Source organism: Mastigoproctus giganteus, chromosome 3 (genome assembly GCF_048544385.1).
Source record: "Mastigoproctus giganteus isolate SK-2022 chromosome 3, ASM4854438v1, whole genome shotgun sequence".
Lineage (NCBI taxonomy): Eukaryota > Metazoa > Arthropoda > Arachnida > Uropygi > Thelyphonidae > Mastigoproctus > Mastigoproctus giganteus.
The window spans coordinates 147,535,668-147,552,438 of NC_143577.1; the positions used below are offsets into that span (position 1 = coordinate 147,535,668).

General features: G+C 37.5%; 1 protein-coding gene across 1 annotated transcript in view; it reads right to left on the minus strand.

The window, feature by feature from the left end:
- The window catches only part of Pfdn5 (prefoldin 5), a 66,118-nt gene that overhangs the window by 36,691 nt on the left and 12,656 nt on the right, over nt 1–16,771 (minus strand). Inside the window, exon 2 of the mRNA XM_090370712.1 lies at nt 2,539–2,673. Within this exon, the coding sequence (XP_090226838.1) occupies nt 2,539–2,673 (135 nt within the window). The remainder of the gene's footprint in view (nt 1–2,538; nt 2,674–16,771) is intronic.

Consider the following 16,771-nt stretch of genomic DNA (forward strand, 5'->3'; position numbering starts at 1 on the left):
AAAAAATATCTTGAATATGCATAATAGGCTTGTTGATACTACTTTAGGAAAGATGTTCACTTGGTGAAAATACAGAAAATAGAACAGAGATTGGTTAAGAGCAAAAAGGAGTATTCTTAACAAGATGAATTTCAGATTTTTGTCATTCCACAGATGGCTGATTTCCAATGCCACAGCATTTGGAAACCACCCAAGCTGCATTTAGTATGCTCAAACCTTTCAATATCCATATTAAATGGATTTGGAAATCACCCAATCAACATTTAGTATGCTCAAACCTCTCAAGTCAGAGAGTGGCAATCAATGGATAATGCTCTTCGTGCACTAATGTTATTAGTACAGTCGCCAGGATTCAGTGTTGAGCCCATCGTCGGTTTCTATATTTATCGATGATATTTATGAAGGTATATCAAGCTTAACATCCAAGTTTGAAGACAATACAAAGGTTGGCAGGGTTGTTAATGACAATCATCGTCATCAGCTGTTTTCAATCCACTGCAGGATGAAGGCCTCTATAGCAACATTCCAGTTTCTTCTGTTTCTGCACCAGTGACCATAGAGTCATCTATTATATGCTTTCCCCGATTCTGCCATTCCATCTTCACACACTTTCTCACAGCCAGAATTAATACGATTTTCCATTAGAAATATTGACTGGAATGCTTTTGACTCTTCCATTCTTCTGGACCTTGACGAACAGAAACTTGCTTCTTTTGAAACCTCACCTATTTCTCATCAAGTGAACTACATTCAAAATGCTATAATAAAAGCATCATATAAGTCTTCTAAGAAAAAGAGGGTTAATCAGAAGACGTGTTCATGGTGGATGCAGGAGTTATCCCAGTTAAGAAGGGAAGTTCACCGAGCTAGGTACTACCAAAGGCATAGAGACTGGCCCCAAACCGACGTTAATCGTTTTTACCAGCAGTATTCTTCATTGAGGAAAAGCTACGTGAAGGCCATTGCCTCTCGAAAGCATGAAACGTGGATGAATTTCATTCCCACCTCTGGAAAAGCTAACCCTTGGGGTCTTCTATACAAGATTGTAAGAGGAAAAACCTCTGGTTCTAACATATTTTGCTCAATTGTGGCAGACTCCGTGGAAATACTGAACTGGCATGATTCTGCAAATGCAATCTTAGATGCTCTTTTTCCGTTGGACGATCCTACCTCAGACTTAGCTGTTCATTCTAAAATGCGATCAGACAATGAATTTTATGTGTCCTCAACAACCACCAAACCTTTTACGTTGGATGAACTGCGGGCTGTCTCGCATAAAGTTAATGTTCAGAAGTGCCCAGGACTAGATCTTGTAGAAAATATTTTTATTATCAGTCTTGAAATTAAAACCTTATGTTCTTCTAAACTTATTCAACAGATGCCTTCAGTAAGAAACTTTTCCAGAAATTTGGATGGTCGCTCTAGTTAAGTTGATCAGAAAGCAGGATAAGCCTTCTGGAGTGGCTAGATCGTACAGGCCGATCGCTCTGCTGGCTAATTTGGGTAAATTGCTAGAGCAACTAATGGCCATTAGATTGAATATCTTACTAAAATTTTCCTTTAATCAAGGAGTGATTGACTGTTGGAATAAACTCTCACCTAATCTGGAATTTGAAAGTTTATTAAACTTAAGAAGAGACTGGATAAATACTTGAAAGAAATAAGTAAATGAAATGAGGGAAGATGACTGGTTACATTATCTTTTTAATTTAATTTATTTATTTGGCTGTTTTTTATTTATGCAAGCTTGTTTCCTTGCATAATTTTTCCACTACTAATACTTAAAAAAAAAAAAAAAAAAAAAACTGTACAACTATAGTATAGCTTTGAAATATCAATTTGTTTGTATCTTGACTTAATTGTCCAATCCAACATCAGAGTGAAGTTAGTTATTTTCAAAAATTAAATCAGAATGAAGGGGAAAAAAAAAAAAAAAAAATCACAAAAAACTTTTGTTTATTCAATAATATTTTCCACATCTATGTATCATGTTTCACTTCATCAACATTTTGATCAGAATTCCAGAGAATTTCTTCAGTTCTACCTTATGCAAGCCAAAATAGGATAATTGAAGCTAATAATCATGATCTCAGATTTTCAAAGCTGTTTTCATGCTGCCATCTATTATAAACTGTGCCTAATATTAGTCGGAAGAACAAAAGAGATGGCCAGCACATACTGAAGGATTTCAAGATGATTTATAGATTAGTGAGCATATTATTTGAAACAGCCTTTAAATGTGTACTCCCCAGACCCAAACATGAAAAATGTTAAAGTACATACTCCAGAAGGAATTAAATGTTCTTACCCATATAAACATCATAGATTCTGCCTAAAAGCAAACTGCTAAACTTGAAGAAGCTGAATCTCAGTAATAACAAAGATTGTGAAGAAATATTTATATTCTTCAGTTGAAAACTTCTTTTTCAACTGAGGAATATACTAATTCATCTGAACATACTATGCATTATTTGCTTTGCAATGTAAATAGGTAATCATATTTCAACTGCCTGATTGTAACATTCTAATAAAGGATACAGAACCAGTAAGAGGGACTAAAACCTCCTTCCCTTCCGACTCTGGACTCAGCTTTTCTATGCATTCTGCTGACTCTTGAAATTTTCCTTGTGCAGCCTTCAACTGTTGCAGTGAAGATCCAAACAGTTCTATTTCCTTGAAAGCAAAAGACAAAATATTTATTGAGAGTAAAAGTTCATTGATATTAAAAAGAATAAAATTTGGAAATATTTTTATATGATAAAAAGGTTTCATTATAAACATCTTTTGAAGCTATGTACACATACAATTTTCACTCTCTTTCCAAACCCCATGGATACCTCAAGTACTACATCCAGTGAGATTGCATATCCATGAAGATGACAAACTTGTCAAAGTTACATCTAGTGATATGAGTGAAAAATATTCTGAGAATGCTATCTGAAAGATTATTCTTTCGAGAACTATGAGAATTTTCTCAAGTAATGAATGAACTCTTTTGTTGATTTATGTTAACAGATTTTTCAGATTTAATTTTCTGGAATGTTTTAGAACATTTAATGTGAAATGAAACATTCTGAAATGTTCTAGAACTTTTCAGAATGCAATGGGATAGTGTCCTTTAAAATATGGGTTGAGCACGCTGAATTCTGATGGGATCCTTCCACTTGTTCAGATTACGAACCTAAGGGGACATAAATTCAAATTAAGAAAAGACAGATGTAGAAGAGATGTGTGGAAATTTGCCTTTAGCCAGTGGGTGGTTAACTGCTGGAACAAACTTCCATCTGTTGTTGTGGAAGTTGATAGGTTAAATAAATTTAAGGAGGAACTGGACAGGCATTCAGAGGGAATGGTGTGTTTTTTTTTTTTGGCTGATGTTGCATAAGCTCATACACTTGCTTTCTTGCATCACATGCTACTACTACTACATGACAATGTTCTGGTACAACTTTAGCATATATAAATAAGTGAACTCATTAATTCATTCTGTCAGTAATACTTAATCCTCATGAGTTAAAAGTAATATCAACTGAATGATTATTATTCCCACTAAAAGTCACTATATATTTCTATATACAGGGTGTCTCAAAAATACAAACTCTCAAAAAATACAAAAAGTACAAACGTTTAGGGGAGGTAGGTAACATCTAAAGGAATGTGAATCGCATAGGAACCGATAACCAGAAATGTAACCATAAGTCGGTACACGGCCCTGTTTATCAGTTTGCAGGAGGGAAAATTTCTGGTTTACTCATTCAAGCAGTAGTCGCACAAAGAGCACATCGATATACAAACTGTGAGCTGGTAGACATGCACCTAGTGTATGGATTAGCAGAGGGCCCACATGGTGTGCGCCCCATGCGGCACAACATCGCTTCGCAATAAATGTGTGGGCAGGTATGGTCAGTGACTGTTTAGTCGGCCCATACCTCTTGCCATCCTGCATGAACTCCGCTAAATATCGGATCTTTCTTGAACAAGTTCTACCAGGGTTACTTGACGATGTTCCAGCAAATGTGAGACGCAACATTTCGCTTCAACATAACGGGGCGCCTGCCCATTATGGAAGGTGTGTTCGTGGCCATTTGAACAGGCGTTTTGGGCATCGATGGATTGGGCGTGGTGGACCCGTTGCCTGGCCCGCACGCTCACCTGATTTATCAAGCCTTGATTTCTTTCTGTGGGGGTCCTCAAATCTATCGCGTATGAATCGCCTGTGAAATGAGACGGAAATGGATCTCTTGGCGAGACTCATCTGCGCTGCTGCTACTGTCAAAGAAACTCCAGTTGTGTTCGACCGTGTCCGCCAATCCATGCTGTGTCGGTGTCACGCATGCATCGCGTCTCGTGGTGGAACCTTCGAGCATCTGTTGTAACATCATGAAATGCATCCATCTCATACTCCATTGTTAATATTATGTCAAATAAATGTTTGCCACTAATTACTGTCTTGTGTCATTTCTGCTTCTTGTGCCTCTGCTACTACTTTCCCGTGACGTTTCCGGTTATGGGTTCCTATGCGATTCACATTCCTTTAGATGTTACCTACCTCCCCTAAACGTTTGTACCAATATTTTTGAGACACCCTGTATATATTACATATATTTCAATCCTAAACTCAGTCCTGTCATATCTCGCAAAAAAAGAATCCTACTCCTATGCTTATCTTCAATGACTTTGATTTCTAGGCAAAATAATATATCTCTATTGGGAATTACCCAGACTTCTAATCTCTCTTGTCATAAGCACATTACAAATACTGCTTCCTCTGCATCTAAAAATAAGTTTTCTCTTTCACTATCGGCATTACTTTTCTTCCATATAGCTGTTACTGTACAAATCACAAATCCACACTACCATGGAATATTGTTCCCACATCTGGGGGCGATGTCCTCAAAATCTCTCTCAGGCTTCTAGATTCAAACGCTAGGTTAATTAATGATTTTAATGCTCATCTCTAACAGAGTCTCTCCACACTGTCTCATAAACATTCTGTTACTGCTGCATGCCTTTTCTCTAGATACTTCCATGGGTACTGTTCTTCTGAATTGGCTTCTATAATTCCCGCTCTCTCTCTTCCAAAGCAGTCCAAACACATGCCGCTGCCTGTCAACATCCTTTTACTGTCCAACTTCAAACTCATAGAACCAACTTTTCTTCTTCCTCATTTATTCATTCAACTTCCGTTTTTTGGAACAGCCTTCCTTCAAACATATTTCCTGAAAATTTCAATCTACAGAAGTTCAAGTCTAATGTCAACAAGTAGCTTTTTAATCTTTTTAACCTTCAACCCATACACGGTACTAAGTTATTTGTTATTTGGTTTTTAGGAGCATTAGCAACTAAGGCCATATTGCTCGGGGATATGCGGTGGTCATTCCTGACCTTTCCGCATCCTCCGTATTTGGTGGTGACGGGCTCAAACTCCGGTCTAATCAAGAAGCGTGTGCTACGCACTGCTGCTCCTTCCCACCTGGCTACAGAGGCGGCGGCGGTACTAAGTACTGTAGATTCTAATACCTCTCGTGATTGGGGGTTTTCATACTATAATCACTAAGCAAAGTAACTGTGCTCAGTAATTGAATATGAAAAAGATTATGAAGCCAGGGATTTGCGCTTGGAATTATTTTCTGCAAAGATAGCCTTCTTCACAGAAAACAGATGATAGGTAGATGTGACAGACAAGACAGATGTGAAGATTTATAGTCTTCTATCAATGCAAATACCATGAAGCAGAATCTATTAAAAAAAAAAAATGCTACATGGATAAGAGCCACTTATATATTGCAGAACACCTATTTTTGTGAAAAAAAACAACCAGTAGATGGTTTCAAAAATTATTTTAATGAAAGTGTCTCTGAGTGTGCATCGGGATCAATTCTCTCTCTCTCTCTGTTGATGGTTCTGAACAGTTACTAGGCTTCAAACAGAAGCTGGTCCCTCTATTGCTTTTGACATATATAAAGAAAGTTGATATCAAAATTTCACAAAAAACAAAACTGGCAAAAGTAATAATTTTTTGACTCAATAAATAAATCTGAAAGTGGGGTGGTGAATAAATTTTTAACCAGAGCTATTTTGACTTCACATACACTTCTGTCTATGATTGAAAATAACCGATTTACATTTTTCCAAAGAATTACTGTCCTATAAGGTACCTACTCGGTTTTACTTTAAAACAAACTGCTGGGTAATGAGTATGAAAATTGTTGTTGTTGTTAGATTTATTGGTGCAAGGGCTACTAAGTCCATAGTATGCAAATATTTAAGGTCTCATAAAGATGAAGCTGGTTGAAGCTCCTTGTTTTTGGATGACAGTGTGATGCATGAAATAATCAGAGATCAATCAGTTACAAATTGCATAATAATGACACCTCAACCAGTACTTACAAGTTCCTGACCATGAAGACTGACAGAATATACAGCTAAAAAGACGGATCAGTCAAGACTGAAATGTATAACATCGCAACTTCAGGGGAAAAATCAGAATCAGGCCATGCACGTAATGCACATACTATAAATTTATTAACAGTTACACAATGTGCTTTAAGACTGTAAAAGACTTACAACTTGAGCCTAATCAACTGATGAGGAATTAATAACACAGATATTACAGGCTTCGTTCAATGCAATCCACCAGATAGAAAAAAAACAACACTGATACACTTCAATTACCCGTATATACAAGTGGTGTTCATTTCTATCTTGTTTAAAGAGCAGATTAGATTTGAAAGAAGTTCTAAAATTTCTTGCTGTATGAAGACACATTTTGGATGCATATGCAGAAAATGCTGACTTAATCATTCATGCTGTGAACTGAATCACAATTTTGGAATCTGATCACTTAATAAGTATGATTACCAATGTTAAAAAAAAAAAAAGAAACTTCAAACAGGTTAAACAAGCACGGGGGCAGGGAGATGCATATTTATTAGTAACAAACATAACTTATACAGGTGACCCCCGCTTAACGCTGATCATTCGTTCCGGAAAAACAGAGCGCTAAGTGAATCCGCGCTAAGCGAGCGCCGCTTTCCCATAAGGTAACATATGTATTTATGAGCTGCGGTCGGTGCCATAGGATATTTCCTAATGAATAATAAACAGTAATGAAAAGATGCACAAATGTCGGTCAAAATATTTAATATTCAAATATTTGCACATATAAAATATTCTGCTTTGCATACGTATAATTATGTGGTAACTTAATTTAAAGTAAGTAAATTTAAAATTCCAATTAAAATAATGAATTTAATTTAATTGATGAATTTAATCATGACAAATGTGTGGATTTTGAGTTGAACTTTGGCCCTCTTCCAAATAAACTAAAAGGGGTATTAATTTTAAATCCCCCGCAGCGTTACAAACAACAATAAAGTCAACCGATCCTTCGCCGCTTTGAAACCTGGCATGTTTTTTTCTTCTTTCAATATGAAACTTCTTTTAGGCATTCGTTTCCACAAAAGTCCTGCTTCAGCTATGTTAAAAACTTGTTGAGAAGTATAACACATAATACCCCTCTTCAACAATTTTAACAAGTTCTTTTTTGAAAGTTTCGGCTCCTTGATCTGCACTTGCGGCTTCTCCCTGGATTTTAAATCTATTCAACCAGCCCTTACCAATTTTAAATGGTTCCACATTTTTTTTTTTTTTTTTTTTTTTTAGGCGAGTTTTCTTCAGATCATCATATTGGCTAATCTCTTTCTCTCTCTCTCTTTTTTTAATATTTAACTTAACTGAATTCTGCACTGGAATATTATCTTCAATAAAATTAAAGTCTTTCCATTTCAATCCTAATAGCCAGCCTAGTCCTAGTTGCTTGCAGTGGAACAGCTATCTTTCCCGCTGCAAAAATTAATTCTTTATTTTTTTATAATTGTTCTTACAGTTAAAGTTGCAAGTCCTAAATTATGGCACACATCCGTTTGTCGTTGACCGGAATCGATTCGCTTCAAAACGTCTAATTTAATTTTCAAATTCAGTCTTTTTCTTACATTTATAGTCTTCGTACTACGCCCAGACGTTGCATTTTCATTCCTATCAGTCATTATTAGCTCTTCGAAAATGTAACTGTGTTGGTTGAATTAATTACGATACAACGTTCAAGTAAACTTTCCGTTACGCACGATGTCTAATACTCTACTGAGTGATGACTAGACTTCGCATAAATGCATATAACGCACATTTTACAAGCAATATACTTGATCATTTTTTAAAATGTTGATCTCGGAACTACGTAACAAGTCACTGTACTGAAACTAAATTAGCGTGCGAGAATATTTCACTGAGCGTGGGAAAATTTCTCAAGTCGGCGTGGGAAACGTTTTAATGCTGTTTTGCTATTCATTTTCAAACTATCGACTCCATCAAATGAAACGATTTCGTTAAATATGCCAAAAATGCAATCTGTAAAAGAGCGTTATAGTGATCTGTGACAGCGTTATAGTCAGATACGGGTTATAATATAAGAACAGCGTTATAGCAAATCAGGGTAAAGCGAACCGCGTTATAACGGGGGCCTGCTGTACTATTTTTAAAGTTTGGACATTGGTTCTCACAACCTTGAAGATGCTTACTATTAAAGTTAAGACCACAGTACATATCATATTTGACAATTTCATTCATATTTCACAATTCTATGGGTACAGCAGATGAATTTGGATTCAAGAGTTAGCAGTTGCAAGGAACAAAAATTTCTCCCTTTACTCTGTGGACAAGTGGTTAGTAAATTAGGTTAATAAATTAGTGGTTTGGATTCAGTAGACTAATTTTTTCTTTTCTGCTAAATTTCTTAAATATATTGAAATTTTAATTTTAATAAAAGTTACTTTCTTTGATATTTTATCAATTTAACAATGGTTGCTACTAGATCCACAATGAATACTCCATCTGAGGATATTGTGACTGTTCCCAATGTAAGGAATATACCAATCTCTGATCAGAACTTGTGCATTACTAGAAGGATTACTTGCCGTGGAGACAAATATAACTGGTAAAACATCAATGACTCAAGATTCTAATAACCTGGCAGGTGATGCACTTCCAGTTGTGATCAAGAGTCATGCTCCACTAATATAACCATGTTGTCAGCATATGCTACTATATTTACATTAGCATTAGTAAAGACATATGATACAAGAAAGCAAGCTTGTATAGCAGCCAAAAAAAAAAAAAGAAAAAATCTCATTTCACCCATTCACTTGCTCCAAATGTTTGTCTAGTTCTGCCTCGAATCTATTTAAGCTATCAACTTCTACAACAGATGGAAGTTTGTTCCAGCACTCAACCACCCGCTAGCTAAAGGCAAACTTCCACACATCTATCCTACAACTGTCTTTCCTCAATTTGAATTTATGCCCTCTCAGGCAATTATTCTGAGCAAGAGGAAGAATCCCATTAGCATTGAGCATGCTCAATCCATTCATGGCCTACTACACCTCAATCAGATCACCTCGCAGGTGCCTAGTCTCCAGACACTGTAATTTGCAAAACTTAAGCCTTTCTTCGTAAGAGCAACCCTTTATACCAGTCACTAATATTGTTTCCCTTTTCTGTACTCATTCCAGCAGCTCTACATCCTTCTTAAAATGAGGCCTCCAGACCTATACACAGTACTCCAGGTGTGGCCTGACCCCTTGTATAATGGGATAATTGCCTCCCTGTCCCTGCTAGCAAAATTCCTATATATCATTGACAAGACTCCATGACCTGCCCAGGCCGCCCGTCTGCACTGCTCAGCAAACTTCATATTTGACTGCACAATTACCGCCAGGTCTTTTTCACATTCCACTTCCCTGAGTGTAGTACCACACAGTTGGTACGTTTCTGTTTGGTTACTGCTACCCATATGCAGTACATTACATTTGACAATGTTAAACTACAGTTGCCACCTCTCAGCCCATCTGCTCAACTTTTCTAGATCCTGTTGCAGTAGCATACTGTCATTAACAACCCTGTCGACCTTCGTATCGTCTGCAAACTTAGACATTACACCTGATATACCATCAACAATATCATTAATAAATACAGAAAACAACAATGGACCCAACACTGAACCCTGGGGGACTCCACTAATAACATTAGTCCATGAAGAGCAGTGTTCATTGATTACCACCCTCTGTCTTCTCCCACTCAAACATTCCTTTATCCATAGCAGCAATCCCTGCTCCAAATTTGTGCATCAGTCTTCCATGTTCAATAGCATCAAAAGCCTTTATAAGATATTCGATAGATATATGATATCAAAATTATTCTCTACATCCAGTTCCTTTGTAACCACATCATAGTATTGAATCAAATTGGTCAGACGAGAATACCCCTTAACAAACCCATGCTATGACTAAAGTCTTCTCTAGATGATCCTGCAGTGCTTCTTTAACCAGTGCCTCCATTATTTTCCCTGTAGCAGAAGTTAAACTAAAAGTAAAAAAAACTAAAGTGCAGCCATTATCAACCCACTGCAGGATGGAAGCCTCCTCAACAATTTATGTCGAGGGAAATGGACCATAATCTGCCACGCTAGTCCAGTATGGGTTGGCAGATTGACCGTATTCAGCAGTCAGGGGCTTGAATCCCGGTCTACTTAAAGAGCGTGTGCTACTGCACTCCCGCTCCTGCCCACTCGGCTACAGAGGCCTTGTGTCACCCTTCGATCCTCCTTTGTGAATTTGAACATCTCCAGTCCACGGGTATTTCTCCTGAGTCCAAGGAAGCTCTCATAACTATGGCTAAGGGTTTACTTGCTTACTTTGCTGCCTCCTTTAATATAATTGAATAGATCCCCTCCACCTAATGTGCCTTTCTTATGTTTATCTTCAACAATTTCTCCTCCACATTCCTCTCAGTTATTACAAAATCATCTAGCTACCTGCCATAGTTTAATACATCTCCAGCATTCCCCTCCCTGAATAATGTAGATGCAAAATACTCATTTAGTTTGTTAGCTACCTAAGCAGGATCATCCAACATTTGAATCATCAATATCAAGTGGACCAATCTGAATCATCCCCTTTCTGCTAGAGTTTACATAAGTAAAGAACTCTTTGCTTGTTTTTCGTAGCATTCTTTGCCAAAGATTTCTCATAATCTGCCTTTGCCTGCCTATCCTCCTTTGTGACTTGGTTACAGACCAGCTTACATCTATTCATAAGCTTCCGTGTCACTTGTTAATTTATATGTATCCCATGCATTTTTCTTCTGTGCCACATGTCTCATTAGTTCATCTGAATTCCATTAGGCCTAAACCTTGAACAATATTTGTTAGTTGGTATGAAAAGCCTAGTAGCTTCCAAGATTATTTCTTTGAATGCTTCCCGTTTTAAATTTGCCATTGGCAACATCATCAGTTGGTCCTACCGTACAGAATTTAAAAACTGTCTCAGACCACTGTAGTCACCTTTATGAAAGCAAAAACCCTTCCCTTTACACCTGATGGTAGTTACCTCTTTGAGTAAATCCCACTTAATCACACTGTGATCACTGCCACCTAGTGGTTCCTTTATCTGCAGATTCTTAATATATGAAGAATCATTACTGAAAATCAGATCAAGAGTATTACTCTCTCTAGTTGCCTCCCAAACATGCTGCTGTAGAAAACAATCATCCAATAAATCCACAAAAAAGCCTTGCTAGTGTGTGAGTGACCAACCCACAAATTCCAGTCAATATCTGGGAAATTAAAATCCTCCATTATAAGACACTGATTTACCACTATTTCTCTGTACAGTTGTTTATTATACTCATCATAGTCATTAGGCCTATAAACACACTTCTACTCTCAAATTTGCTTTCTCGGTGCTTATGTCACATCAAACTGACTCGACACTGCTCTGTTCACCCATGTCGACTAGCTGTACTTCTTTGGATTTCATGTGATTCCTAACTAATAGCATAACCCCTCCTCCCTTCCCAACCTGTCTTTCCTTCCTGTACACATTGTACTCCCCAAATTCCATTTCTGCATTCCTATATCTGTGTGACATCACATCTCTGATATACCAACAATATCTGCCTTTGACACTTTGACCAACACCTTAAATTCATCAAATTTATTTACCAAACTCCTAGCATTGGTGTACATGCAAGTACTGTATACATGCACCTGTTCCTATTCTTAGCTATCCTAACACAGCCCTTTTATTTGTTCCACAATGATACCCAGCAGTCTCTGAAATTCTCTGCACCTTGTTTTCCAGGCTGCTGCTCATTCAAATAGAAGCAGTGCAAGAATCACTTTCATCTCTGCCAGCAGGCTACTGTTAATCTATTAGTCCGTGTATCCCGCCAAGCTAGCAGTTTTCCTACCCACCTAACACAGCCTCGATAGCATCAGCAAATATTCTTGCACCCTTTCTATTTAAGTGTATCCCATCCCTGTAGAAGCAGTCTCTCCTGTTAACAAGCACAGACCAGGCTGAGAAAAATTATACCCCTTGAGTCTTTCACAATCTCTCCAGGCCGAATTGAACGACAATGCTCTCATCATAAACTCCCTCCTATTGTATATGAACAGAATTGCAGACACTTTCATATTCAACCTTAACTCACAGCTTTTTTTTCAACATTGACCTGTACTAGTTAAGTAATTCCGCTGGTCTCCTAAGCTTAATATCATTAGTGCCAACAGGTACAACAATATCACCTTTTGTGTCCTTAAAAGATGATATCTGCTCTACAACATCATCAACCTTTGCCCCTAGGAGACATACCCTGGTTCTGTTCCACCTATCACATTGATGTAGTTGTGTTTCAGCCAGTCATTTAAGACAATCCAATTCTGGTAAATAACCAAGAAGCAGATTTAACAGTGACATTCCTGTTGTTGAAGTAATTGTTGATTACCGAATAAATCTGAGGGGAACATTTAACCTCATGTAACACCATTAAGACACTTTGCCAGATTATTGTATTGAATGCTCCCACAAAATCAACAAATATACCTAGACGGTAGGTATTTCACCTGCAAATGATGCACTATAGTCACTAGTCATCTATTCCTTTGCCTTGAGTTGTGCATTGTACATCTGACAGGATGTTACTGTCACAACCATATCTCATTATTCTAACAGCTAACGTACATTCATAGACTTTCCCCAATTCACTCAACGATGCCATCAGACAGTATGAATTCACCAATTCTGGAGGCTTTGATGGCAATTTCAAAATTAATTTCAACAATGCCTCTTTCCAAATATCTGGGAAAATTCCAAGCAGACATAGTAAACATATATGCTGGCATCACAGAAAACTTCTTTTAATTACCTCACCTTCGACCAGATCCATACAGAGACATCGTTTTTTTTATTTTATGAATTTCCATCTCCTCTGTTTGAAATTGGGGCTCATTTCCCATACCTGAGTGATTCTCATTAAGCAATATCATATCTTTGTATACTGAAATATCAGTTTCATTCTCACTGCGATGGTTCAAATCACACACCAAACGGTCCAGTAACAATGTTATACTTTCCTCCCAAGTACAAGTTGTCCTTTCTCCGGAATGAATTGAATGTGCAATGTCAGTTTGTCCACCACTTGACCAGAGCATGTCTTATTTGGGTGCGTCTCGCAGCCTTTGTAGACACCTCCTGTGACTAATCTTGTAATAATTGGGCAGCTGTAGTTCCAAGTAGCAAACCAATCTCATCCAGTGTTACTGCTCCAGTTTTGGAATGCAACTGCACATCAAAAGTATCCCAGTTTGCTGATTTTAATGAAAATCTACGCAATATGATTATATGTATAATGACAATTGTGTATAATCACAAATAATAAAAATCAGATGTCTGAATAGTTGACAGCATCACAATATTGGCTTCTCTGTTTACCGTCCAAAATGTGCTGTGTTCAGATTGCTGGTTGTGAATGAACAAATCATGCTGAGTAATTAACTCCTCCAACAATCTCCCCTATTTATCAGTAGCTATACTGAACGATAACATGTTTTTCGAGTTAAGAGTCCCTGCAGATAATAACCCTCTCACTTTGAAGTGGTCCAGCAATCTCTCAATGTAATTCAAATGTAATGCAATGTCACCATCATGATGAAAATAAATGCTCACCAAATAAAATTTAATCTCTTCTCTTCAACACAAATACAAATTGAACCAAGGGTACAATACTGATGGAGCAGGGTGACGGAGAAGTGATTAAACTGCTCTGATTGCACAAGGCAATTTTGGCGCCCAGTGAATAACCCCCGATTCTGCTGTCACATTCGTATGGCTCCTGAATACAGGCAAAATCAATTCTTTCACGGTTATAGTCTATTTGCAATTCATCCACATTTCTGGACCTTTGCCCATTATGTGGTATCACGTTAAGTCTTGTAGTTCTTTGTCACCCCATTTTGTGCTACAAATTTCTGCATATCAATGTTTGCATGCTAAGTTTATTCTGCTGATACATTATTATGTAAGGAATAATCTATCCATTCAATTATAAGTAATAATCTGGACACATTTTACTTAAGGGTTTGCTTATTATTAATCTTTTCATAATCTGGACACATTTTTCCTCTAACAGAGTGGCTTGATCCATTCTCTCTTGATATACAGGTTGCACATTAGGGTGGTTTACAGATATTAGGACAGTTATGGCATGAATATAGATAAGAATAGACATGTAATTAGAGTATGCAATGAGTTTGGTATTGATAAAATCTGCAGAGAGCCACTCATCCATTATAATATTCCAGACAAGTTACCCCAGAACAGAACCTTGTGGGCCAGTGTCTTGCAACCAGCCTGGAGACAATGATATATTGTAGCAAAGTTTCTTCAGTCAATGGCTGATAATATGCTCAGCTGAACATAAAACTATGAAGTTGATGATATTCACAATTTGATAAATTGTGAATATCGTCAATATTGCTACTTAGACTTCTACAGTTTCATTGAATCACCTGATTATTTAGCTTTAGAAGAAGTAAGTGTTTCTGATGCTTTTTTAGAGAAAATCTGTTTATAGCATTTCAATTTCAGTTTATCTTTTCTCGGGAATATGTGTTGTGGAGTAACCTCTTCTTCCTCAGCATGTATTTCTTTTTTTTGTTGTTGTTGTTGGTATTGGGCTTAACGACACAAGGGCTACTGCGGCCAAATTGTGTCTGCTCATAGTTTACATATTGGCAACATATTAATTTATATACATATTCCTGTACAGGCCAATATATTTTAGATGCAACAAAAGTTCTTCTACCATTTGCTTCATTTCCTATGAAGTGAGATAAATTATGTGAGATGTTCAATGTGGAAGGTGACTGAAAAGTGTTTGACCAGACGGTTGAATGTAAGAGACAATGAATCGGAAAATGATGGAACGTAACTTGTGTGTGACAGGAGGAACACCGAGGTGGGTTTTCTCCCAATAGTAGGAAGAGATGAGTATGACGAGTGTGTCCAATTCTGAGTCTTGCCACTACCACTTCCTCTCGTCTGTTTCGTCAGAAGCCAGAGAGCCACAGCTTGTTCTTGCTTTATCTGGTAAAGTTTATTGTTATTGTTGGTGTTATTTTTACAGATTTGTGACCATTTATTGTAGCAAGCTTTGCGTATGACAAACGTATAGTCAGTGTAAGGATGTTATGAGAGAGTGGCAAAGTCAGCACTTTCATTTCCCGGAATGACAGAATGGTCAGGAATCCAACAAAATATGATTACCTGATTGGACACAATGCAAGAGAATAGTTGGGAATGAATCTGTTTCAAGATAGGAGGAGAAGATGAGAAATTCTTCCTTATGGCAGAGATAGCACTGAGGGAGTCAGTGTAAATTGTGGCAGGTGAGATGGAAAGTTCAATAATTTTACTAAGTGCTAACTTGATAGCATATAATTCAGCAGTAAAGACGCTGCAGGCTCGCTTACTGTTGCAGCCTCACTACCACTCACTAGTGGTAGTGAGGCTGTAACAGTAAGTGGAGGAAAAGCTGCAGCAGCATCTAACGTGCTGGCAGTTTTCGATCCATCAGTATAGATTTTATAGGCACGGTTTTTCATAGTAGCATGAGCTAAATGTAACTGTCTGATACTGTGGGTAGGTATAATATTCTTTCCCCACTGGAGAAAGTGTATATCTTGAGAGGCAGATACATGTCCAAGGTGGAACAGAGGCAGTTGTGTCCAGAAAAATTTCATTAAAATTGCAATTCCAACTCAAAACAAGTTCTCTCATCCTGAGTGAGGCAGGTCTATTTTCATTTGGCTTGCTCTCATAGAAGGATTCCCACTGAGTATTATATACTCCCAACTGGAATGCAATGGCAGACTGGATCTTAGCAGCATAGTGGAACAGTAGTGTTTTTCTATGCAAGTGTAATGGGGGATCATGCACTTTAACATAAAGACTTTGGATTGGAGAAGTCCTGAAAGCTCCTAGTACAGTCCTCAGAGCACTGTGCTGAATGATGTTTAGCCGCTTTATAGTAGTGCTCCTAGCAGAGTAATATACTGAACAACCATAAACTAGGCATGAACAGATTAAAACTCTATAAAGATGCAGTAAAGTATACCGATCAGCTCCCCATGACATGGATGAGACTGATCGAAGTATATTCAAATACAGTGTTCTCGCCAGAAAAATTTTGCCAGCTGGGTGGCATTATGAAGTAGCTGGGTGGGGAAGTGTAATACTTTGCATAATATGTTCAAATTAATATTGATCGAGATCAGTGAGCAGTACCATACAGTACTGCAAGAATCGTTTAAATTTTAGACAGGCGGTCAGTTAAATTCACCGGGCAATGCATCCATTTGATAGGTCCTGAGGAGAAC